Below are 26,226 nucleotides of genomic sequence, written 5' to 3' on the forward strand. Positions count from 1 at the left end.
TACCCAGCGGAATTTAATTGTGACTATCGTAGGATGCAATTAAGCAGAAAATTTAAATACCATTAATTATTTTAAGCTAGTCGAGCGCTTTAAAGCGGCTGGAGACCGCTCAACTTACAATATAAGGCTCAAGCAGTAAGGAAAAAACTCGTTTATTTCATCCAAGCAGGCCGGCTAGGAGCGCTCTCGCAATCGAGTAAGTGCTCCGGGCTTATATTCCAGATCAGTTTGCTTTCCTATTGTTAAGAGATGTCGTCCATACGTTTACATTGCTATGTATTATGCGATTCTGCATGGGAAATTTACGTAAAACGTGTCGCTGAAATCACCCTTTCACGGTATAAGATAGGTTCATTTTTATCAGCATACGTCTTACCTTAACGCACAAAAAGGCCACCGCTAAATTTACAAATCATAACTTCCTAAATCGTTTAGCTCGACGATTTTATAGCAATTGATCGATCTGAGAAATCCGCACATAAACGCTCGCTACTTGTTTGTCTGAAACGATTTTTCTTCTAGCGTCGCTGTATAAATTACATATAGGATTACTAATTAGAGTGTTTAAGCATCTCAATTGATTCACGCTATTCTATGACTGCCACACCTAAAAGCCTAGGCAGATCTGCGTCTGAAAAAGGATCAAGCCATTACTTACACTAAATTGTTGCCTTTCTACTGTCATGTGGACGACAGTGTTTTGCGTAGCCGTCGTCTGTCTTACCGTCAGCATCGTCAGTCGTCATTCAGACCAAACACAAATCCTTTTTCACTGACTGCTGTTCGTTCCTACTCGTCACTCAAACTTGTTTTTTTTTTGTCACTACTATTATCTTCATCGCCAGACAAATAAGCCCACGGTCGTCAGCAACGATTGCGCAAGAGATACTCCATGCAGTGACCCTCAACTTCACCGTGCTTCAATACCGTGGCAGAATCCGAGTAGGTATCACTACATTTGTGACGGACGCGGTGTTCATAGTTAAACGAAAGAGTCTTCATTAGAAAAACACGGTAATTGTATAAAGTTTCTCCGGCAACAAGGGGAAGTGTAACTATTTTAGCCAATTCTCTACTTTTGCCACGTTCTCGACGGTTAACCAAAGCCAGCCAACTCTGTAGGCCGTAGGTGACATGGGTTACTATTGTAATTGTTCCTTTTGTTGCTAAGGTTCAATTCGACGAAAAACAACTCCAGCCGGTAAGAGGTAATGCGTGTCTGTTGTTTCTTCTCATCGTCTCTCTATCTGTGCGTATATGTTAGATTCTAGACGGCTGTATCCTACCAGTCATCCGGACAACGAGTTGTGAATGATTGGGACGAATACGAGATCCAACGGATGGTGCCGAGACTAGCAGTTCTTTGCCCTACACTGTGAGCCCCCATTAAAATGAGATTTGTGTGAGTTTTTTTCTCGTTTTTGCAGCTGTACTAATTAAAGCCGTGATAATTCGTCTCAATTTTGACTTCAGTCCAACTTTGTTACCTTACAATTCTTTTTTTTCTTTTTTGTTTTTTTTTTTCTATTTTTGTGCTCTCGTTCTTTCATCTGACATTAAATAGCACGAAAACGTTGCTAGCCTTACAGCACATCTGCTTCGTTTCACTTGCCTGGCGTAGCAGAGATGACGATACAAAATTTGAATTTATTTGCTTTCCAGCTATAATTAATAGCATGCACCAATTGTAAGAAATTAGTAGTAACGTAAGCTATCAAAAAACTACATTTTATTTTACAAACCTATACAACGGGTTTAGTTGCTCTTTCGATCGGGGCTGGTGTTGCTCGGAAAAGTTATTTCAGGAAAAGCTTGACTTCGAAAAGATTGACACTATTAGATGCCAACCTTTTATGTATTCAAACTTAAGTTAGAGAAGTTATCCATAGATCTTAAAATATTTCATTCTCTACCTGGGTCGACTTATTTCTGATCGAGTTTAGAAATTACCGATTTATGGTCGCCACGGCACGTAAAATTGATTTCAATTTAATATATTTTACGCGTATAAGGACTCACTCATATAGTCTATTACGTATAAGGCTTCTAGCCATTACGGGTTATTCACTAGAGACATTCGGAAGAGCTTACTTTCCAGTGATAAATGCTGGCTTTTCTTCTATGGCCACTAATTTCTACATGAAAACTGCTAAATGGGGACGGCGAGACTTTTTCGGGACATCAGAAGGCCAATTAGCTGCCAAATTGTCGCAAGTAAACAAAATGCTATATACAGACACTTTTGTTGAATTTGCAAGACGGATGCATTTGTAGGAGCTGAAATACTAATAAGCGCATCGCCTATAATAACGGAGCACACGGACGCAAGGGGCGACTGAAGGTCATTGTGATCCCTGATTTGACGCGTACTGTTACCCCATATTACACAACTCATACGCCGTGTCGCTGGCGTGATCAAGTGGCCTTTTGAACGACACCCGAAACAGCGTCATTTGAAATCGAATCAGCCCTCGGACGGCCAGCGGCTGCAGAACGCCGGTCACCGGACGAACACCTAGACCACTTGCTTATTAGGCCACACACATACTCAAGGCGGCACACCATCTACAAACATGAACCCGCTCGTTTTTCTCACAGTTGCTTCTGTGTGATCTCTTCAGTATAGTTCGTTATTATTACAATAGTCCTGTTAGTTCCTTCGTTACAAATTCACTGGGTTGGCGGATTACGCTAGTTAAGATAGGTCCGTTCGCGATATTGGGGCCACTCCAGTTATGATAGTGTATTTGGCTCCGCTGAATACCCGTGTGATGAAGTGACTTAAGTTACGCCGCAATGCCATGCTAAAATGTTTGAGGTGGAATATCAACGTACCCTGACTTCATCTAAATAATGCCCATTAGAAAACTATCTTATTTTGGCAGATTGTTACTGCAATAAAATATTCCGCTGAGTTACTCTGAAATGAAACACCTCCTGTTCTTACGAAAGCCCAAAGAGCCTAGTCAGCAACTAACGCGGCATATTGAGGGGATTTACATATAGAACAAAACGGACACAGAAAACTGGATCAACTATGTGTCCTATTTTGAAATCCTTTGAGGCTAACAACAAGAGTCAGCTAATAGGTACATTCATTTAGGTTTTGTTATAGCAGCAAGGACTATTAAGCGGAAAATGTAAATCTTATTTTCTAATATATGATACCGTGTATAGCTATACCGAGTTAGAGACTTAAGTGCCATTTTTCATGTGCGTCTGATTAGTAATATGGCCTACACCGCAAGATTTACAAGGCGCTAAGTTGTATAACAAGCCTTTGAAGATAACGTCCGTGGATGATAGTAACCGCCTAACACTTTGGCAGACCGGGCTTTTATGGGAGGTGTACGCAAATTTCGCATTGCCCAAATACTCTACACAGGGTCGTGTGGAGTTCAAAAGAAGGAATGGTCCCTTATGTGTGTTATAAAAAAAATTATTGAGTTCGTAGCGAAAAGGCCGTTAGACCGACCCAGCAAAGCGTCAATTTCTAATGTGTAAATCAAAAGCTAGCGATGCCTATCTGCGCTTCGAGAGGAACTAAGCACCTGACCAACCAGCCACCTAGCTACAGAATAAATCTTGCAAAGATTGGTCTCGAAAATGAATACTGTCTCGTGCTCCAAACGGCTTAATGGAGAAGATCTTCTTCCCCCACTATCTTTCGTCGAACAGCAAGTGGGGCTATTGAGGCAGGGAAGTTTCGAGATTTGACGAAGAATGACGCCGGGTCCATGTGAGGACCTACGGTGCCGAACTAAAAGGTGGCCGTTTATTTCAACGTAGAGGACTAACACTCAAAACTGTCGTTCCATTAACAAATGTTTCCGTAAACGCGCGGGCTTGTGGCGATCGTTTTGACGAATATGTTTTCGTTCATTTACGACGCATCATAAGACTATATTATAATTAACCTAATCACCATCACCACGATTATCGTTTGTTGGCTATAGCATTGATGTCGATGTGGATGAGGATAATAATGTATATTCTGATGATAAATATCGAGAACTAATTAAAGATCGGATGAGTTGCAAGATGAATTAACTTAACCATTCACCGTCACTGATGTTGACCAAGTGAATGGTGCGTCAACTTCAGGAACAGCAGCAGCGGGCACAAATAATGTTAATGAACAAAATGCAGAATATTATATTTCTAATGGCGTACATGTCGCGGTGGCGACTGGAGCGTCGCTACCGCCGCTAACAACAGCAGCGGCAGGAGCAAGAACTATTGCGTCGCAAGAACGCCAGGTCACACACAGTTCGTCTTTCTCTATCGTCTACAGCAGACGTCCAACGGCAGCAGTCAAACTAAATGGGATGAGTCAAGTGCATTTAGGGGTAGGAAGTTGAAAGAATAGAGCCGATCAGACGAACGAACAGAGAGGGGAACGCAAACGAGAAGGAAAGGTAAAAAGTAAGGAGGAGATGCACAACGTGAAAAGTGCAGGCAGGCACACACACACGCACATAAGCATATACAGAATGAGCAACAAAGGGAAAGCGCAAGCGCACGACGACGGTGGCGGCAGGCGATGGTCAAGCTTCGTTGCTACAAAACGACAAAATACATGCAACAGACGGGCGGAGGCTTGTACGTTATTTAACAGTAGCGGCAGCCCTTGTATCGATAAAGAGACTAGCGGTGTTTGTAGAGAGGAACTGATGATGATGATAACGATAATGACGATAATCACAGCAACGAGACACGAAGCAAATAAATGAACAAAAACTGCACGATGTAATGAACAGCAAACAATGTGCTGTTCATGCGTACATAACATAGCACGCACACTAGAATCATAAATAGTGGAAGTCTTGTAAAATCACTATGCCATTTACACGGGCGCAAACCCATTCGTGCTTGACTTTTTGAGTAGTAATGTCTGTGATCAAGCTATTGTTTTAGAAAATTACCGGACACTTGAGCTGACGTCTTTAGGCACACAAATAGAATCAAATCTAACCATTGCATCTCACTGCAATTTTTAATTACATTTTCTCGTAAATCTCAAGCGTGCGGTCCTTTGGACTTGAGTTACAAACAGCAAACTTCTATATTTACCCCATTCCAACGTACGTCGTTGTCTCAGAATAGCTCTTGAGAACATTTTTTCTGAGCGACCTGTAGCGCGACTATGAGATGTTCCTTGTTTTTCCCTTTTAATTCTACCGGTTACTCACGATTGTTTGGCTCTATTAACCCCTTCGGTCTCAACGGGAATACGACCAGCGATGACATGTTCTCGTCGCCTTCTCTTCATATTACGGTATTCTCTTCTGTCCATCTATTTTCGTGCTGAGACGAAACACTTATAGATGGATTTTGTGTGTATCTTTGAGCGACGTCTCTCTGCGCTTGGTGCTTGTCTGCCGAAAGCCTTCTAGTAAGTCCTTATCGTTACAACTTCACGATTGTTTCATAGGTGGCGTTATCTATTTCTGATGAAATAAGTCAAGAACCGGGCTTTGGTTAATTCAAACTTCATAAAGAAGAAATAAGTTTCATGCACATTAAAAGAAACACTATATTCATATGTTATGTAAATATTCCAGAATAATTATTTCGAAAGGTGTGGGAATTTACTGCTAACGTTATTTGCACAAGGTGTCGTCTATCATAAATCGATGTTCGAACCACCGATGGATGAATGTTTTCTATTAGATGACTTGACCGCCAAATTTATTCCCGTGCTTTTCCGTCGGTTCACTTACTCACTTTCAGCCTTATCGCAGTATACACACGAAGAGTCGTACATTCACGTATAAACCATTTCCGGGACCTCATTCAAACGAAAATTTATCGTGCATTGTCATTAAAGCACATATTAAGTTGTCTGCACAGTAAAGCAAACGATACTTTTTAAGTATTTTTCATAGGTATTTTCATTACGGATTCGTCGTGGTCTACGTTCGAACCCAAGCACAGATCCACTTCGTTTTGTACTGATGGTACTGGCATGAGGGACTACCCATAACCCATGTTAAAACAATACGATACAAGCCTTTTAATTACTGTCTGCCCTCTTATGAGTTTTCCATTAGCTTGCAACGAATATAAGTGTAATTACTCCAATCGAGCTCTGTTTTGCATGCATTTTACTTCACTGCTCTCACATGCTTCCCTATTTAAATTTCCCGCCACAGCGGTGGCTCTGTTTACAAACAACGCTGGACAGTCTGGGCAAACAGAAGCGGTGAACAAAAAATAGTGTAGGAACTATCGAAGCATGTTCGTTCCAGTAAGACAGTTAACAGTTTTATATACTATGTGATTAACAGTAACGTATAGACGAAGATTATAACAGTGTGGTACGATGGGAAGTCAAGTTCATCCAGGAGACGACCCATCTAAAGACGAAGAGGGCGAGCTGCTCGCTGTTATACTAGACACCTCATTCAACTCGGCGCTAATCGAATCGAATTCAGTTCCCCACTTGCTCGATTCCGTGGTGACGTTCTGCAATGCACATCTACTTAATTCATCTAAAAACCTGCTGGCCGTAGTCGTCTGTCACCCACACGCAGCAAAAATGATTTACCCGTCAGCGAACGTGTCGATCCAGAACACGCGGCCCATCGATGGTCAAATGGAAGCACTTGCGTTCGCTTCACAGGTTTGTCCGCTAAAGATAACATTTTTGAGATACCGGTTTCACGTATACTCTGCCGCTGTAATTCCGAGATAGAACTCATATTTGTAAACCGCCCAAATTTTCTGCTTTTGTATGGCTCACCATCGCCCTCTCGCTAAAAATCCGAGTAACGATATCTGAGTAAACGCTCACAGATTTCATTACAAGTGCATCTCGGCAACAAAAAAAGCGTCGTAAACTGTAGCACCATTATAAAGTAGCGCCATTCGGAAATATAAGATCCATGTTGCTCGCCTTTCATAATAAACGACCTTATATTTAAACAAATTGTATCCCAATAACAGAGACTGTTCAAACCTTTTTAAGACAAAAATATATTATCTGTGTATCTATGTACAAACGATTCTGTTTCGCACAAATCGTCACATCTGTAATTATGCCATAATTCCTTTAATCATTTGCTCCTCAACCCTGAAAATTGATTGTATATGGAATACCGGAATCGAATAATGGGTATGATATTACACGCACTTAGACATTATAAACAAAGGAGTTTCCATGAACGTAGAATTAAAGCACCACACGTTGCACTCTACGACACAGTCTGTTAGGATCTACTATGGATTATTGAAATATAGTCTTCTGTCTCCCATGCTTTGAGGCTCAATATGACAGAATTCGCGTCGTCTAAAACCGTCATTTAGAAGCTAACAGGACTTCAACTGATTAACGTTTGCTTATAATTTGATTTTTTTTTAAAAAGAAACTCAGAATTCCTAAAACATTATGATCCAATTATTATCTAGTTTTTGGGATCAGCATAGATTACACTAAACAGAAATTGATTCGCTAGAAAAGATTTTTCCCAGTGACCATATTTAAAAAAAGTTTCCAATAGGCGTTCGTACTCATAATTTCTCGAAAGTTTTATTTCCTTATTGCTTGTGAGAAACGCAAATCCTAGTAAAAAAAAAAAAAATGCTTATCTTTAATTGCAAGATTTCTATAAAATGTCATCTTTATACGAGGCTATGGTTTGTCCTTTAGCTGGAATACAATGTAACAGATAAAACTGGCTACGGTAAAGTAAGATAAACATCCAATAAGGAGACAAATATAATAATTAGCTTCCTGGGGGTTACCCACGTGGCGAGTTTCAAGCTGCATTGTTATGTGCGGTAAAAATAATTATGTTCGATCCGGGTTCCAGTAATTCATTGGCTATGATTAAAGCACAACGCCAGAGGCTATATCTATTAACAGAGATTGTTAGGATTTTGCAGCAATCTACGGCGAGGACTGATTTTCCAATTGAGATGGAAATTTTCTTTAGATGCTACTAATCTAAATATTTATGAAGTAAGTTGCAAATTTAATTCTTTTCCAGGTAATTCGAGACGGCATTAAAGAAGTTGTAGTGTCTTGGCAGGGCGTGTACAACACTGAACCTTTGTTGACAGGCGGAATGGCTTTAGCATTGTGTTATATTGCGAAAAAGATGGCTCACACAACCCTAGGCAAGCTCCACGGCCGCTTGCTTGTGGTAAGTTCGTCAGGGGAGAGTGCACATCAATACCTTAATTTTATGAACGTGTTCTTCGCTGCACAGCGCAAGGGGGTTGTCGTTGACTCATGTGTAGTTGAAACTGACTGCGGTTTACTCCAACAAGGAGCCGATATCACTGGGGGTAGTTATTTAAAAGCCCCATCAATGGCTGGCCTTTTGGAATACCTCCTTTGGGTGTTTCTGCCTTCAAAAGCGCTTCGTTCACGATTGGTTCTGCCTAAACCTGATGTAGTCGACTACCGCACAGCTTGCTTCTGTCACCGCAATCTCGTCGAAGTGGGTTATGTGTGCTCGGTTTGTCTATCAATTTTTTGTGTCTTTGCCCCAATGTGTTCGACATGTCATACTCAATTCAAATTCATGGGATCCCTACCATCCTTGCTCAAAAGGAAGAACAAGAGTAATACTCTGCAAGCGCCGCTTATGTAGGTACTGTTACTTGGTGCTCCTGAATGCGGCTCGATCAGAAGCAGGGTGCACTAGGATTGACGATTCAAAGAAAACGCTGCAGTGCTGTTAAAGCTTGTACACAGTTTTACATATAGACATATACAAAAGATAATCACAGAAGCTATTAAAATAAAATACGTAATGTCATCCATTAAATATTGCAATATACATGGATTACGGCGGACTTTTTATATACATATTAGATTAAATAAATGTATTTCGTATTTTTAATCGTAAATTTGTGTTGCATTCGGTAATAAACGTTTATATCTTGCCTACGTTGTCAAATCATGTTGCTAAATAAAAAGAAATATGAAATTTGCTTTGAGCCCTATACGAAGTTTTTAAAGTTGCTGACTAGTATCAGTTTTTAAAAATGCTTTTCATTACATGATGATTAAAAAGATAAGAACCTTTCACTTGAATGGGGTTCAAGTTCTAACAGCTGCAAAGACGTCTTCTTTGACTCTACTCGTTCATTATAGGAAACAATGATTACACTTGCCAAACATGAAACAATTTTTATATACTCTGCTGGGCGGGCTGCTGCAAGTCTCACTGATCTTGCTCCGTCAACGGAAAACCATGAATATATTGAGGATGTAATGCGTAGGCAATAATTCTTCAATAAATGCTTTAACATATTTGTCTTTTGAGATGTTCTGAGTATCCGTCGATATCTTGATAATGACAATTCAACAACATAAAATCTAGAATTGTTTTTCTACGAGAGGGCACGCTACTTGTTAGCTTGAAAAGCTGTTAGCTACGCGACTTTTAGTGTTTGGTCGGCGGACATGACGAGGGGAATTGATACGGGGAGGGGGCTATGCGCCGCGGCACGCAGTCTGGCGGTTGTAGACCGCGCCGTGGAGTGGCGTAAGTATTTGGTTGATCTGCTCCGTTCATCGGCGGAGGCCTTTTCTTGTGTCGAGAAGGTTTTTCGATAGCTGACAGATGCCTGAACAGAAAGCTATTACCCAGATCGTACATGCCCACAGACATACGCATGTATTGGTTTATACTGGTCCCTGTGGTCCGACTAGTATTCCGCTACCTCGGCTTACTTCACAGCGAACGACGGTATTCACTTCGCCTGCTCGGCCCGCAGCATTGAGAACAACAAAGTGGAGGCCCCGCCAGAAGCTGCCGAGGAAAACAACAAGTTGGCTAAGAACACCAACAACATCAACAACACAGTAGTACTGAACACAGAAAAGAACAGCAATCGCTAAGAGACGAACGAACGGATGGGGAAGAAGATCGACCGACGAAGAAGTAACCTGCTGCTGAGGCTGTTGTTACTGTTGATGGTGCCGCCGCAGACGCGGCCGCCATCCCAGGTGAGCGAAGCAAGCAGTCCAATGATCACGTAAACCCCGAGGAACGAACCTCGCTTATGAAGATGGCGGTGTCTACTACGAAGGCAACGGCGGCGGCGCCGCTAGAAGAGCTCATAGCGAGAGCAACAGCTGAGGTGAACGAGAGGTAGAGGCAGAGCGCAAAAGAAAGGTCGGCGGCGGCAGCAGCAGCAGCGACACTCGTCGTCATTGTCGTAGCCGCATGATCTAATATTTTCTTTTTGCCGTTAGCGCGCGGTCGGCTGGCATTGGAGCGCTCTGTTGCTCGACTATACAAAACGCGGCATGTATTCCGCCTCCCTGGGTAACAACGTTCAGAGTTACGCGTAGCCATCGTTCGCACGAGCCTCTTCGCCACCGTAATATCGACGGGCGACAACCTTACCCGGCCTTGCTACGATAATAGCAACCGCGGCATCACAAGTCGCTTTCGGTGGTGTTCAAAAAAGAGCTCAAAAAGGAGAGATCAATAACTAAGTGGTGCGGCCGCTGCCGTGTCCGCATGTAACACGTGAAAGGTTTCTCGGCCATCGGCGCTCGGTAGTTGGCAGCCAATGGCCATTGCAACAGCAGCGCCCGTCTAGCAACAAAACAAAACGAAAACACCGACCGCTCTCAACTGAACGCTAAATAAGTCCAAGTATTTGTGGAATTTGTTCCTTTGATGGCCGTTGCGCCTACAGCTTTTGTGACGTTGATGAGGCCAGCGACGTCCTACGTCTGTGACACACACACACACACACACACACACACATGCTAAGCGTCGTGCTTATGCAGACATTCATGCATAGAATCGTCATATCGCATTGTATGGCATATATTGATCAACTCTAACGGGCTACAGTCGGGTTTCCCATCAATGACCGAACTAGGAAAAAATTAACTGGAAAACGCCTATTACACTCGTTTTGGACTTTCGGTAGAAGGGGTTTTAAGTTAATTTTAGCCGGCCACCACGTTTGTGAAACACATCAGAACTTAGAGCAATGCAAGGCTCTCCCTGCGCGATTAATCTTATTCCGCCGAGATTCTATTCACCAAAAATATGCCCTATGTTCGTCAAGACTTACTTTCTACCAGCCTGGCACTGCGTAATTCGTGCGACTGGTAAGTATAAATATCACCATCGCTGCTGTACTATAGCAATTGAAATAAAATTAGGAGTTTGACTCCGAAGTGCTCTTTCATATGAACTTTTCGCGGCTTCTCATTATACCATCATGCTAATAGGTGAGACCTTTGAATGATGCATGCACCTCTGTATAACATCTCCAAGACTTGAACGAATCACAGTTATTGAGTCTCATATGTAGCATGCTGTCACGACATCTAGACATTTGTTAAAGTAAAAATATTTCATCAGTACTTCCCACTTGGAAAGCACATGGTGGAGTCAACCCAGCGGCAACTTTCTTCAATACCTTGTTATTCCGTCTACTATTATTTACATTCCGTTTCAACGACCAAACTCCCCTATGAGTTTTTTTTCAGCCCTTTTGGCGTGCTGCTAGGCTGTTTTTATACCATTGAGCTGCAGGACCCAATCAGCACTCATAACGTGATCCCGTGCAAACATCGAGAATCGGTATAAGATCAATAATGGACGGTGGTGCCTCTTTTTATGTTTTCGTCGATACGGAATATCCTAATAACAGTTAATCCGAACCGAACTGGGTACCTTGGCAGAAGTTAGATCCGACACCGTTATTAATGCCGCTTGTCCTTTTATGAAATGCAGTGGCCGGTCTGATGATATCGGTCCTACAAACAAGCATCGATCTGATTCGGGACAACAAGCCAACTGTCCACCGATCAGCAAATACTAAGTAAATTAGCTTTTCTCAGAACTATTACATTTCGGTAGTGGACTGATTACGATTGTGAGTTCAGGCCATCTTTCATAGCATCTCAACTGAGAGCGCCTGCATAGCTGTTCATATATATATATATATTTAAATGTTCTACGTATGCTATTTTAATTGATCGGTTCATTTGCGTTTCATAAAATAAAAAAAAATATGTCTGATATATATCTCCGTTTTTTTCTTAAATTTTATGTGCCACTTCGTTCTACGGCACGGGTTCAGGCCACTCGCTTAATATAAATGTAAAGGACGTGAAAAACTTACAATTTCCATTTCTTTTTTTGTTTTTATTTCTTTTTAAACAGCAATTAAAATTATGGCTTAGCGGTTAAAAACATTTCATGAGCGCAGCAATCGAAATTAATAATTCGATATTATTGTTTTATATGTCCTCTTTTGAAATTTGGTAATTCCTTCCGTTTTTACCAACTGGACTAATACGGAAATGGTATAGTTTAATGAATTTTGTAACTGGTGGGTAATCGAAACGAGTTGGGACGTTTAGCAATGAATGGCATTACGCATATGATCTGAAAACAAAAGCTGTCTTCTTGTGATGAGTTCTCAGAATCACTGTTAGCAAGTCAGCTAAGGCGAATCCTTTACGTAGGATATTATTGCGGATAAAAAAACAGCCTCAAAAATTCATCCGGATCGCTTAATGATTTGCTCAGGTTTGGCAAAAGCTTGGAACCTATTCATTATTTCGTCCTTCACTAAGTTCTTTTATGTTTTTATACTTTACACATTTAGGTCGTAAGATAAGTGATGCGGAAGCCAGTTGTGAATTTTTTATCCATATAATTTATTATCAGGCTTTTTTCTCGGCACCTGCCCTAGCTTCTAGCCAGGTAATTTAGATAGCGTTAGCTAAGAATAAAGTACTCTTGACAATTTTGGTTGACTAAGTATCCGAACCAGGTCTTCCGAACTGATAGGTAAGGACATAATCGCAACGCTAGTTCGCACAGCATACATGAAGATTTTTCGCTCAACATGTATAACAGACAGCACTATATGTGATTTTATTCTATAGGATGAGCAAGCTAAAGAATCAACCCCACAATCTGCAAACATTTATTCTTTTACTCAGCGTTCACAATGTATTGGTCCGTAGACTAGCGGTAGCCATACGTGTTCAAACTAAATCCTATTCAAGCAATGTCGGAGAGTAATTAACTGTAACTCTATATATTTCGACCTTCGACACGATATGCGTGTTGCGTCCTACCAGGCCGTTAAACAGTGGTCATACGCAAAACATCCAATGATTACGACAAGCAACAGCCTGTCTATCATTGATCGGCGGGACTCACACTACCTGACCTGAAGGAGCGTTAAGTAAGCATACAGTTGAAGTTTTTATAAAGATGCTTAAGAAATAAACCACAAAACGAGGCTGAATATATTGATTCGGTTGACCTAATTAGTGAGGAATCATCTTCCTGGCTAATTTGGAACGACAATGATACAATGTTATATAGAAATTCTGTTCGTGGTATTAAGACAGCGGGCAATTTGAGCCTTGGTCAAAACCAACATTCTTTTGCTCGCTCCGCTGGTCTATTTTTGAATGGCCACACCGGCAGGACCTTCGACAAGAAGCTTAAACGAAAAGAAGACTGTTTAACGCCGTCTCTACCGAGCAGGGCCTAACAGTTATACGGTAGGTGATGATGATGCTAAAGAAGAGGAAGAAGAAGAAGAACAAAGAGGGATGAAGAAAGAAAGAGGAAGCCGAACGGCCGAGAACCGCACGAAAGAACCGAACAGCCGATGGGGGAAATGCGTGCGACTGCTGCGGCAGCCTAAGGGGCTACAGCAGAAGGAGCCAAACCAGCGCGTAGCTGCCTACACCGGCTTCTAAATAACAGAGCGTCATGCCTGGGACAACCTTGTCACCCGGTCCACGATAGCCGCTCGTAAAGGACTAACACGCTCATGATGGCCACTGTGATGATGCCGTTGATACTGATGATACTTAAGCGGAATGCCTGTGCGGCTCAACGCCTCGATTAGGTCTGATGCTGGTAGACGCAGTGGAGGCTTCCGTCTAGTGCTACGGCATGAACATGAAGGCAACGCACACCGACGCAGTGACTGGCGTCCACAGACTGCGTGGCGTCATCTTCGTCCTCACCATAAAACTTCTTCACACAACGATGACCGCTTCAGCGAGCAAAATACTACCTAGGCCTTTCGTCCCCCGTAATCAACATCTATGTACAAGTACGCAGGCAAGCAACAGGACATTTCAGATGACTATTGAAGGTTCTCAACAAGCCAACAACAGCCCTTTGCCAAAGCTGTCTATGCTCCGTTATCCAGTTTTAGGTAGCGATAGTGACACTTCACTTAATATTCAAAAGCAAAACGGACTAATAAAGCGAACGCGCATAAAGTAAATATTGGACACTAATTATGGAAGAATATATTTATTTTATCCAGTTTGATATTTGTAAACATTATCGTTGAACCTATAAATGTCCTATAAATGCCTAAAAAACTGGCCAGACGAAACTCGTGAGCTTTCTTAAGGTGTGCACATTTTCACAACAAGCCTTAGAAGGCTCCAAGTCAATAGAGACAATATAGTTACGTAGAAATTGAGATGTACTCTTAGTATAAGCGATCTTTTAATTTATGTACTTTGTGGACGAATTCGAAATTATGAAATCACAGCACTTTACCCCTTTATCATTTCCGGTTCGTGCGTTCGTTGCCTTAGCGTCCGTTTACCTAAATATTGCAACAGCTTTTCAACTGGGCGACCAAGTCTAAATGTAGAATAAGAAATTTACAGCCCAGCTAGTCATTAAGTGCGCTCACTCATCAGACACACCAAGTTATCATGTAGAAATATTTTTCAATACAGGACTTTCCGAGTACTCAACGTCTATCTAGAATTTTTGGGATTTCTAAAATCACGAACGTCAAATCGAAAAGCTTACCAGCAGTCAACCGCGACAGGAATCCTACAAAATCAACCGCGCGGCGCTTACTTTGATTTTTGTCGGCGATGTTGATGCTATGCATAATATATTCGCATAGCCCTTTGATGAATAAACATAAACCAGTCGAGCGTTGAACTGTGTGTTTGAAAGGCGCCAGTAAACAGGGCGCGCGTAGAAGCTTACGCACGATACCGATAACACAGCTCCCCACTCCCTCCGCGTGTTTGATAACGGCAGTACGTCCCACGTGCGCAATCAATCACGAGAGCTGCGGTATCGGTCGCGCCGTTTGACTGGAGAACGAATTCTGTTTTTCCAGTGGATTGCCTGCACCCGCGCGCAGGGGGGTCAATCCATTTTGACAATCCGCAGGACAGGCGTATTCCTTCATCTTTTAGCGGCCGTTCCAACACTGCAAAAACTAACCACGACGACACCATCAAGAAAACATTGTATGCCTCAACATAATCAACGGCATAATCAAAACGAAAATAGATGGCTGTATGTACGCGTGTGTATGACAAAGGCAAATCGCGTCACTGTGGTAGAGCTTCAGTACAGTTCCTTACTTAGCACATAGAATATTTAGATTCAGCGTTCGAGAAGAACATCATTTTGTTAAACTTTCTTCTTTGTCTTAGCTCCTAGTATTGTGCGCTTCACTGTTTTATTATCAATGTAAAATCATTTTTTATCTATTGCGCAGAAAGGAAGCCAATTAGAAAAGTCTCAGCATAAAAGTGTTGTGTTTCGTCTTTCGGATACCCCTTCTCTTAGAATACGTAAGGAATTTAGTACGGCGTTTACTGTGAATACACCCGGAAGCAAAGTTTTGCCTGATCATTTGGCATAATGCTATATAGGCCACGCGGTGTTTTTTTTCTACAAATAGAAAAAGAGATGATGTAATTCGGATTTTTGAACCTCAAAAAAGCTCTGCGTGAGACAGCTAGCTGTTTTATTCGCACTTGATTAAACACTTGTTGAACCTGTTATAGTTTAACCCGTCCCAGAGCTACACTTTCCAAAACACGCCGAGAACAAAAAAGAAGTCATTACATTGACACCCTAAATCACTTTAATGCAATAATAATGCGACAATAGCATTTTATCAATTTGTAATTACACCGAGAAACTAGAACGGAGTCCAACCTATACGTGCATATACATTGCCCTTAGGTGTGGCACCTTTGGCAAAGGGCTACGACGCCACACCTAAACGTTACATCGCGGACAACTGACGAATTCGACGGCCTGTCTTCTATTCAGGGCGCGAATAGACGAAGATAGCTGCTGTCTTGCATTGGACTTGCAACGACAGGTACAGGCCGCTGTTGCGGAACCACTGGAGACAAACGCACGGACTTCATATGTTATAGGTTAGAGTGACATGATAGATGCGTGTGATTAGGAAAGTATGTCTACAGGCAAGATTTGGCACGGGTTTTCTAGTGTAAAAGATCGGGCGCAAGAACATATTCACGGAGAATAGGTTGTTTCTGGCAAGCAGGGACCGTTGCAATAGGACAGCTGTTTATTGTGGAAAATAGAGGATTTGTTATGGGGAGTTGCATTATCAATTGCCGCCCTATGGTAAGTAGTAAAAAACCAATGATCCGGTACTCATACACAGAATATTAGCAGCGTCAGTTCGCTTAAATATGCTGTTAATACGTGTGCTCTTCGCAAACAACTACGCAGTGTTTAATGAGTCCGGTATGTTAATGCCAATAAATCAATTATACAAGCTTCGGGCAAACCAATAACGATCATCCAAGTGAAGCTTACTAAATGCGGTACCAGCAGTTTTGCATGGAGTATGCTCGCTTCACGGCATAATCACAATAATAGTTGTAGTACGCATGTATAGGCATATGTTTCCTATGTGTGTCATTAGTGGGCCACCTCTGGGGCTCTACGGACTACCGATATAGGTGTCAACACCTTCTCGAAAATAAGTGAGTTATTGTAAGCCCCTTCATTTACGAAATAGAGGATTGTTAGAATAGTTCCTTACTTACTCATTGACGGTTTTCTTATCAGGTGGATTAGCTAAACGTATCGTTCATATAGCCCCACCATGGCCCAAGGACAACGAATAAATAGCTTCGTTAATGAACCTACAGGTATGAGGGCCGCAGCGGTTCAGATCGTTCCTGCTACTGGCAGAAGCGTTCATCACTGACAGCAGCGCTATGACGATACAATGGACATGATTTTGGCTGTTAAATGGAAGACGAGTGATAAACATCTTCAACACGTTATTATCACATCATTTTGTATTAGCTGAACCCATTTTACGTTTTATGTCATACTGTGCAGCAGTTAGTCAGAACTAAACCTTCCTTAAAGGCCAAATGTAAACGTATGCGCGTCGAATTATTAGGTCACCTTGTCACACTAGAATAAAACCTCTTAGGACTCCCTTTTTTGTTTTGTGAAAGGAAGCCCACTGACAGCATTGTAAACGCGAAGTAATATAAAAGTAGACGAAATAAATAGAAAAGTACGAAGCGGGATCTCTAGCAGTTTTATCTCGAATCTCACTGGAAGATAAATAGAGCTTTAAATAGCCGTTGAGTTTGAACGGCATCTTTGAAGTGTATTTAAAAACAGTGCAGATAATGACATTGGCCTTATCGCACGATAATTATAGTACAATCTTGTTGCAATCCGTATGAAAACACTAACGCGCACACTGAATTCAAAATCAACCCAAAGTGGGCATTTGTTGTAGACGTATGCGTTTAAACAATCGAGTTTGTCAAAGCTTTGTGCGCCTACCACAGTGTTACATTTGCATAATACTTACAAAAGCCGAATCGCCGAAAAGGCCAGATGCCGTGGCACGAAATTCGCGACCATGGCAATCAGGGTACGGCAGTTTCGATTCGTGTAATCTTTTTGTTACCTGTTCAAACCGCAGAAAGAAACGTATTATTCGGTTTGCATTTACAAAGTCGGGCACAGCGCTATTCTTAACTGGCAATGCACGCGTGTGTGTGTATTTGTTGCCGGCTTTTTAGCAAGGTTTCTAGCAAGTTCTGGGTAACTTGCCTTCCTCCTTTTCTCCATCAGCAGATCCGTCATCATCAGAGACAGAGTTCGCCTTCTCTGATCCTGGTGATGAAAGAGATAGATGATAGGTATTTCTCCTTAAGCGATGTCATCTCGTCCGATGGACGTGCTACCGAAGGTCTTTTACGGAACCCGCTCTTGCGGTGCTTTTTGTGGATGGCCTGTTAGGCGTTGCACTTCTTCTATTTTATGTAGTTGAGAAGCGAATAAGGCGAAATACGGCGTAAAATCACCAGGGAGTTGTTTTAGTAGGTGCGCCAGGCGTCTCGCTCATGATAAACAGCGGCTTATCTCCTTGGCGGAGAAAGAACGCTGACAAGCGGAAATGACACAAATTGCCAACGGTAATAGCAAAACACGCATCAATAAATGGTAATATAAGTGCGGTGAAGCAAAGGACGTATAATTTGTTCCCCCCACCCTTAAGCCTGTAGTTCAACAGAACTTACGGGTTTGGGGCGGTGCTTTCGATAGATAGGAGATGGCCTCTTGACAAATTATCAAGGATGTACGAAAGGATTGGATGAACGGTCGTCTTTAGGATTGATTTCACTTATGACTATTAAAAAAAAGGCTCTTGTATGAGTTGACCCTTTTTTGCCTAAAGATGTGCCATTCTTGGTTTATATCAAATTTTAGGTTTTCGAACATACCTTCAAACGTGCCTAATACCAGTTTTACCCAGTTTGAGTTCCAGGGCATATGTGAGCCACTATCAATAGTTCTCTTTGTTCCCGCACTAGTGATATTACAATATTTTTTTTTTTACTAGAAATACGTTCTTTGTTTGTTTGTTTGTTTCAGTGTTTTGATCTTTCTAGCTTTACGATGTATCTTTAAATATAGTAAACGACATATTCAAATTATATGCACGCCTGTGATGTAATGATGCTGCAGATGGCGTCACTGTGTTTTCTCGAAGTGCTTTTTTCTTTGTCATTGCGTAGAGTCTGAAGTTAGTTTCACGATTCGCGCTTCAGCGGGTATTTCATTTTCAATTCGGTCCTAGATTGCTACGATCGTAAACTCAAACAACAGGGCAGCTTTATATGTTTCGAGAGGACCGGCCGCTGGGGAGAGTCACCTGACGTATTTGTGACACTGGCCCCCTCTCTATACACATGTCGCCGTGAGCAGGAAATTCAATAAGGACATTCCTAGAGCTCTGCGTCGCTTGCTCTTCGTCCTCTCGGTGTCTATCTTTGCCATGGACCAACTCTAGAACTCGTGATGCTCTGACCTTCCTTGTACGCGGGCATTGTTTCATTGGCTTTTAAAGTTGCCTTAGATAAAGGAAACCATTCGAATCGTAAATCAGTACGGTTTACTTCTCGCCCTAGTTCGCAGTCCTGTTTTAACACACCTTCCAGACTATACTGATAGTGGTCCGTTCTGTGTTCGGAACGAAGGCAACGTTTAGCATCATGTTGCAAACCTTTATATTTTATCTACTTCGATAGCAACCGATTCGTAGTGGTTTTAAAAACGGACTGGATTAGTTCAAGGGGAAGGAAAATCGGCCTGCTGATTGGTGAAATCTGTCATTGCTAGAGAATATTGCATTGCAAAAATTTTATATGGTATAACGTATAGCCCTATGACATTGATCTTTTGGATTATGTGTAACTAGAAATGTAGAAGAAATTTTCGCTTCTGGAAGGAAACCAGTTTTTATGTCATTTATAGTAAAAGGGCAAAATAATATACAAAGCAACAGCAGCAGCCGAAATAGTAGCTGGTACATCGAACACCGTTGGGAAATTCCTTTGAAATTAAAGTCATCAATTGTTTCTCTGTATAAAGGTGCTACCCTGTCGACGCAAAGCTCTTCTTCCTACGGAGTATCAGGCCGTACCGGCCTAGAGGAGAGAACTAATATTGCTTTTTGTAATGGACTGCGTTGTTCAGCTTTGTCCTAGTTGGACGACTTTCTAGCGGAAGCAAGTGCAACGACCATTGCAGATTTCGCTTACTTTTACATATGAACAATCTTGAAGGAATCAAAAAGGGAACTCAAATAACTATTTACAGTCGTTTTACATAATGGACCCTCTATAACACGCTAACGAATACTTCTGAGATATTGGACTAAAAAGATCATGGCCATTAAGTGACAACTGGTTAGTTCTTAAACTTAGGGTGTATTACGAACATTCTCGTAGTGTGTTACGTCCAGCAACTTGACATATACAGATTGGACGCCGACTGGCTCATTGTTTGCTACTCTATTATGAAAAGATCCGTACCAGTCACATTTAAATAATACGATGTAGTGTGTTTTTGTTATCTACGATTATGTTCTGAGCACTATTAGGTTTTTCCAGTTCCAAGATTTGTTCCAGGCTAACTTTTAAGGCCAAAGAGCTTTGGTCCTTTTAGTTAGGAGAAGATATTAATGAACTGTGTCGCCTTTACAGGAAATCACGTGTGGGTAATAGCGGCATGCAAACTGGAAGGTAGTAATAAAATTATCGACTACTTACACGTATCGAATAAAGTAGTTGAACATATGTCCTTATAAATTGAAGGGTATCAGAGTTATACCGACAGCCAAGTAGTCCAGGGTAGTTGTTCTAGCTGAGTTTGAACGACTTAAATACGACGAAAATAATCACTAACTAACGAGCAAAACTTTAAAGGGCGACCAAGATGAAAAAAAATCTTAAGAAAAGCTTTGTAACAAAAAAAATGCGCAGCGTTCCTGATCGATTTCAGACTGTTCTTCAACCCTGTTACACATGACAGCTTTCGTAATCAACTGGAAGCGTCCAAATTTTATGATAACGCATTAGCACTACTGAAGCCGTACGATAACGACAGAATACAATCTACGGTTTTTTTTTCCAAAAGTCAGCTTGGAAGCAGAATTGTACTAACACTACCCCACGGACTGTTTGATCGGTTTTTCGGAGTTCGCTATCCTTGTCGATGACCTTCCAAAATTTGTAATAGCAACCTGATTACGCTAGTGTAGGGTATGCGTACGGTCCAGTAGCCGTATTAGGGAAAACGACGTCACCAGGCCTTCGAAACATCCCAACATAAAGCGAATCAATCCTACGTTTGCATCGCTGTGTTACTTGGTTTTCGAGTCAGGGGTTTTCCTCACCACATACTTCAGACAACTACACACACTATTGCGATGCGGGGTAGGACATCCCCTTAGCACTTAGATAATACAGTATCAACAATCTACTCTAGCACTGTTCACACTAACTTTAGGCTATAAAGTTAAATTAGAACGTTAAATCGAACGTCAATAGGTATGATGATTTTCTTAGTGTTTTATGTATATATATGTTCCAAATCCTGAATTGCATAACCTGGATCTGGCCCGTACATTGATTCTAGCGCACATCTCAATTTTATATGTCTAGATTTATGTGAAACGACACCTGCGGTTGCATTTGGATTACTGGAAGGCGAAAGCGCACATCCGTGAATGACTTCCTTCCTCTGCAAGCTTTCTTAGTATTCTTCTTCCTTTCGTACAATTCCCTTGTATACTCTATAAAGCAATATCGATCTATTTTTGATGTCCTTTAGACTCTTTCTTGAAGTCTTCAAATTCTTGAAGCTTCCAAGAAAGTTGCCTGATACACGCTTGATGTTTTGATCACATTTTGTCACCGATACTACCGTACACCTTACAGAATCTATTCGAATCAGTGCAGCCTAGGCCCATCTTTATCGATTTATAGTTTTGCTGTTGGTGATCGTAGAAGGACTGGAAACAATGCCAATCCTTATCTGACCCTCCATGAATACAAAGGATATTGCGAATAGAATTTGTGTGGGGTAACAGGACGCCTCGATCGAGAAGTTCATTGGAATCATTTTCGTCTCTGGCGTTCCCAAGGTTGCGAGGGCAACTCTGTAACCTCTAACTTAATCCGGCAGATTGAAATCGTCCAGTAGGATATTTATTTGTCCGTTCAGCATCCCACATACTGGCGAGCCCAGTGATGCGCTGTGTCATATTTTACTTTAAACTATTCAAATTGCCGATGGTAAAAAGTAAGCGTCGGACGACAACAACTAGTCTACGACGCTCAACTCTGAGTTTGCGACGTTCTCCTTCACAAAACGCTGTCACGTTTGACGTCTATCTTATCGAAGCACATAGAATATTCCAGAAAAAGACAGTTTTGCAGAACTTATTTGTTGTGGTAGCCAGCTTTTGGTCACACATCCTACATGAATATTTTCCTATCGAGATCATTATATACCTAAGAAGTTCTTTCGTATCTTGTTTTCCAAATGGAACACTCAACAACACGGACATTTTAGCTGAAAGCATGAAAAAGACACTGCCAAGTGAGCGACTTGACCTTCTGAGCTGGACCCCGACATTGACAAGCTGTCCACTTAACTAACTACACCACGACCATAGCACGTTTTTCTGTTAACTTATGATACAGTCATATTCTATCACGTAATGAGGTTGATCCGTAACAAATATTTAATTCGCAGCTGCACGCTATTATTACGCTACTTTTTTTGCGAATATCACAACTATGTTTCTTTGTTGCTGTTTCCTGTGTTTAGGGTTGCTTTTGTCTCCAGGGAAAAGGAAATTCAACGTTGAACGCCCCCGAACCAAGTATGCTACACGCGTATAAAACTGGGAATACAGATCCCTATGTAAGTTTTAACCATTTTTTGAATAACCCAGATATGATGATACAGCACTTCTAACTTAACACTAGAGTGAGGAGAATAACTAAGAAATTATAAACAACTTATATAGGCGTACTAAGTTGGAAAATACGTATTTTGCCTTTTACACCCGCCAAAGAACCCAGTGTTCTTTTCAGCAGCAAATAAGTTTTTCATTATCTGTCAACTAATATATTTATTGTCTCTCGCCAGAAGTTATTAGACCTTGTGCTGAAGAACTTGTCCAGCCAGCTTCGGAGAACCTCTTCACTGGCGGTTGTCCAGTTACTGATTCGATTGCCGGTGATCAGAAAAGGTGATAATCTATCGAAGCGAGGTCTATATGCCATGGTGGGCGTAAGGAAACCTTCTACTCAAGCTATTGCAGCATGGCTTTCACCGTCTTTGGCATGGAATAAAATATCTTTGTTTCATCTATTAGGTGTCTTCTGTTAGAAAGATGTTAGTTAGTTAGTTCGTTCGCTCAATGCAACTAGGCCACGTACGTGTCTTCGTTCACCGCTATGTTATTTTCAGGCGTTTCCCAATGCATAGGACCCAATGCAAATAATTACTTTTCAAGATGGAGATCTGGCAAAACAGTAACTATCTCATTATTTAGTTGGTAGTTGCTCACTTTTTTCTGCTTCATATCAATACGCGATCGCTACCTTCTATTACCGTTGACAATTCTGCATAGAAACCTGTCATTGTGCCTGCCTAGTGGCGGTAGAGCTGTTAAATTTCAAATTCACTAGTTGTTTGCTACCGGCTGCCCTTCTTCAAAAATGCCTTGAGCTCAGGTGGTCGACTGAGGCGTGATGGACCCTCCAAGTCCACGCTGCTGTTGTTGAACTCCGTAGAGCAATTTTGAGCGAACCGCTAAGTTGTGAAGTCCTGTCTGTCCACGGCACTAACATTTTGTACTACATCGGAGCTGTCTGCGGTCGGCAGAAGGCGAAACAGACTAGCTTTCAAACATAACCGTTTTTCCACCTTCGCTTTAACTAAAATTGCCATAGAATTTCCTTTCACTGTGCAGTGAAACAACAACGGATTTCAAAAGGAGCCAAACGAAAGACATGTAGAAATAAAAGCAAAATGGATCACTAAAAGCACACCGAAAGTACACGTTATGGTATTTCGAACATTCGAGTTGTCCGTTGCCAAAACAGTAACTCCAAAATATATGGTAAACATTTGACAGAAAAATGTTCTTTTACAAGTATCCAGTCAACGTGTATCCACAAAACTATATGCTAAACGCAATAGGATCGCTACATACGCCATAATAAAGGTGGCATAGTGTCAATAGTTAATGTGCGTCTCTCTGGGTGCGTTTCGATGGTAACCGTAACTAACAAGCATGTTGCTACGCTGACCGAAATGTTTCTCGGCGCTGGAAAAAAATAACCACTAGAAATGAATAACCAGGAAGAAAAGAACGGGATAGAAATAATAAGAAATTGCGATTAAGACTATCGTTCTCATGGACTTATTGAAGCAATCCCCAAATAAGTCTAGCGTGACCCACCTCGGAATATTTTTTACGGAACAATTCTTTTGAGCTACACCTAAAAGAGATGGTTTTGATGGCCTAAAAAGGATAGCTGAAAGTGCTTTCTGGTCTGACACACGGATGAGGTAAGAAGAGACAGAATATCAATCGAAAATCGTTAGGGTTGACTAACTGTTCTCCTTCACAAGGCCTTAGGAAGATGGCCTTGACATGGTATATTTATACCGTTCGCATTAAACGTCGTAAGTATCTCTACCATCAACAACCATATGGCGTGAATATACAGATCGCAGAATTGCATTCTATAATATGTACCTAAGACGATACGCGTGTTCGGACGTATGTTGAAAATTAGCTGGTCGTTAGATTAGTGAACAGTGAACATAGAAAAGGTTTTTTCAATAAATACTTAGAACAAAAGGTCAATAGGTGCTAATATAGGGCGATCTCATATGCATATGTTAACTATATTGCACACAACATTATTGTTTAGCTACTCGTTACTGTAAATAACAAGCACAGATGCTGTGACAAGAGATGTCCTTGTTGATCTCCTTCTGATGACCGCCGACAGACTTCGAACGCTCACGTCGAACATCCAGGACGCGCTTATTAGACAATGGAATCGATGTGGGAAGCGTTAAACGAATATCGCCATACAATCGACGGCTTCTGAGCACTCTACTGCGAGCTTTCATCGGGTATGGGCGAAACGCCAACACGGTCATCGCGTTCTCTTGAATTCGATTGCCAGCTTACACAAGTGCAGATGAGCTGACAAGGAGAAGACGACTTCGGAAAATAGAAAGATATAAACATACATTGAGTACGGCAGCAGTAACCAATATCGTATCGCACCTCACCTGTCCTTAAAAAAAAAACGACAGTTCATCCAGGGCAGCCAGGCATGAATATGACGTCGACAATAACAAGATCACATCACGTAGTCGTGTTTAACTGATGGTTAAATGATACAACAATGATCCAAGGGATATCTAGAAGTTTTGTCATGCGTAAACGATATACTGCTATGACAATGGACAACACCTGCTGAGATGATGGCCATACAAGGCGTATGTGTGTGATTTATGACATTTAATAAGTGAATGCATGAAAATAATGTTACAAACCTGGTGTGAAATTGAGCAAGTAAGCAAATCGTATATGCTTCAAATTTTAAAAATGAGGCCGACTAGGCCAGGTTACCCAACCAACTCCAGGCTAACTAATCTGCACGATACCTAAATCTAGGCCACCAATTAAGGTATATATAGCTGAATATTTACGGTAGTCGAGAATCGCTTTGCGGTTAGGTTCATTTTCGACCGTTCACTGACCGAAGTTCAAAATACGTTAATATATAAACCAGGCCATCGATTCGCCTATCAAGACAGCCACGTAAGCTCCTATATCGATGAGCATAGGTGCAGCGGAATTATGTATGAATATATGTCTTATGAGTGTGCATGAGCGTTATATTAGCTTAGATTGTCTGAGAAGATGTCTGCAGAAGGACGTTGGTTTTAGACGCCGCTTCGATTGATTCGACGAGCAGGAACTAAAACCGTTTTCACTAGACAGACGCCTATCGAGCGAAAACATTTCTAGACTCGCTGCGCAAGCGCTCACCATTTTGCTTATTGCCGCTTGCTCTTCGTGTTCGGTAGGTGTGAACGACCCCCCTCTCCCCCTTAGGTTAGTTTTACTACTGCTCTTGATAGGCAAATTCTTTCCCCATGAGATTTAGCTAAAGGCGATGTGGTGATGAGATGGCAGACGTTAGAGACGTCCTTAGCTGGCACAGGTTACGTTCTTCGGGGTTACGTTATTGATGCATTGTGTTTAGGGCTCTTGAAAAGAGTACTAAGCGGTCAAAAGTCAATTTGAAGTTCTCGAAGCTTCCGTCGACTTGAAAAGCGTGAGCATCTTTAAGTTCCACTAGCTTTTGAAATCTCAGAGTTCTGATAGGCATATCTGTATTTGTCTGCCCCCTTCAGGTGAGAACCCTCAATTAAACGATTAGTTATGATACCATGCGTCCAGCAAGCTTGAAACGCGCCAAGAGATTCATAGCAGTTCTATGCTTTATAAACAAATGAAATCGTACGTGAGCGTCATGTTTTTGGACAACTTCAAAAGCCCGTGTTCATCGAATACTTAGTTATAAGT

The 26,226-nt window shown here is 41.6% G+C and overlaps 2 protein-coding genes and 1 long non-coding RNA gene across 14 annotated transcripts in view; 2 read left to right on the forward strand and 1 right to left on the reverse strand.

Moving 5' to 3' along the window:
* LOC147754655 (uncharacterized) overlaps positions 1-6,133 on the reverse strand; it is a 108,955-nt gene extending 102,822 nt beyond the window's left edge. For 2 of the 12 annotated variants that reach the window (XR_015316748.1, XR_015316747.1), the window contains exons 1-2: positions 5,728-6,007; positions 5,074-5,450 (exon numbers count right to left, since the gene is read on the reverse strand). This is a non-coding gene — a long non-coding RNA (uncharacterized LOC147754655). Of the gene's footprint in view, positions 1-136; positions 5,451-5,602; positions 5,667-5,723 lie in introns of those variants that run through there. The other 10 variants (XR_015316741.1, XR_015316742.1, XR_015316740.1 and 7 more) reach the window with 9 other exon arrangements.
* A 36-nt stretch (positions 6,134-6,169) lies between these two features.
* Positions 6,170-8,852, forward strand: Tfb4 (transcription factor B4). Its single transcript, XM_086974520.1, has 2 exons — positions 6,170-6,625; positions 7,992-8,852. Exons 1-2 carry the CDS (start codon positions 6,326-6,328, stop codon positions 8,598-8,600), a joined length of 909 nt encoding a protein of 302 aa, XP_086830646.1. The 5' UTR covers positions 6,170-6,325; the 3' UTR covers positions 8,601-8,852.
* A 7,972-nt stretch (positions 8,853-16,824) lies between these two features.
* On the forward strand, positions 16,825-23,432 carry LOC111254349 (uncharacterized). The gene is made up of 3 exons (XM_086974521.1): positions 16,825-16,927; positions 22,428-22,523; positions 22,752-23,432. Exons 1-3 carry the CDS (start codon positions 16,916-16,918, stop codon positions 22,992-22,994), a joined length of 351 nt encoding a protein of 116 aa, XP_086830647.1. The 5' UTR covers positions 16,825-16,915; the 3' UTR covers positions 22,995-23,432.
* The last annotated feature ends 2,794 nt before the right edge of the window (positions 23,433-26,226 follow it).

This window comes from Varroa destructor, unplaced genomic scaffold (genome assembly GCF_002443255.2).
Source record: "Varroa destructor unplaced genomic scaffold, Vdes_3.0 BEIS01000007.1, whole genome shotgun sequence".
NCBI classification, from domain to species: domain Eukaryota; kingdom Metazoa; phylum Arthropoda; class Arachnida; order Mesostigmata; family Varroidae; genus Varroa; species Varroa destructor.

Bases quoted from the DNA above. Each gene is read 5' to 3' on its own strand.
- Tfb4 (XM_086974520.1), top strand. From the start codon at position 6,326: ATGGGAAGTCAAGTTCATCCAGGAGACGACCCATCTAAAGACGAAGAG. The intron at 6,626-7,991 runs GTTTGTCCGCTA...ATTCTTTTCCAG, and splicing joins CACTTGCGTTCGCTTCACAG to GTAATTCGAGACGGCATTAA.
- LOC111254349 (XM_086974521.1), top strand. The intron at 22,524-22,751 runs GTAAGTTTTAAC...GTCTCTCGCCAG, and splicing joins CTGGGAATACAGATCCCTAT to AAGTTATTAGACCTTGTGCT.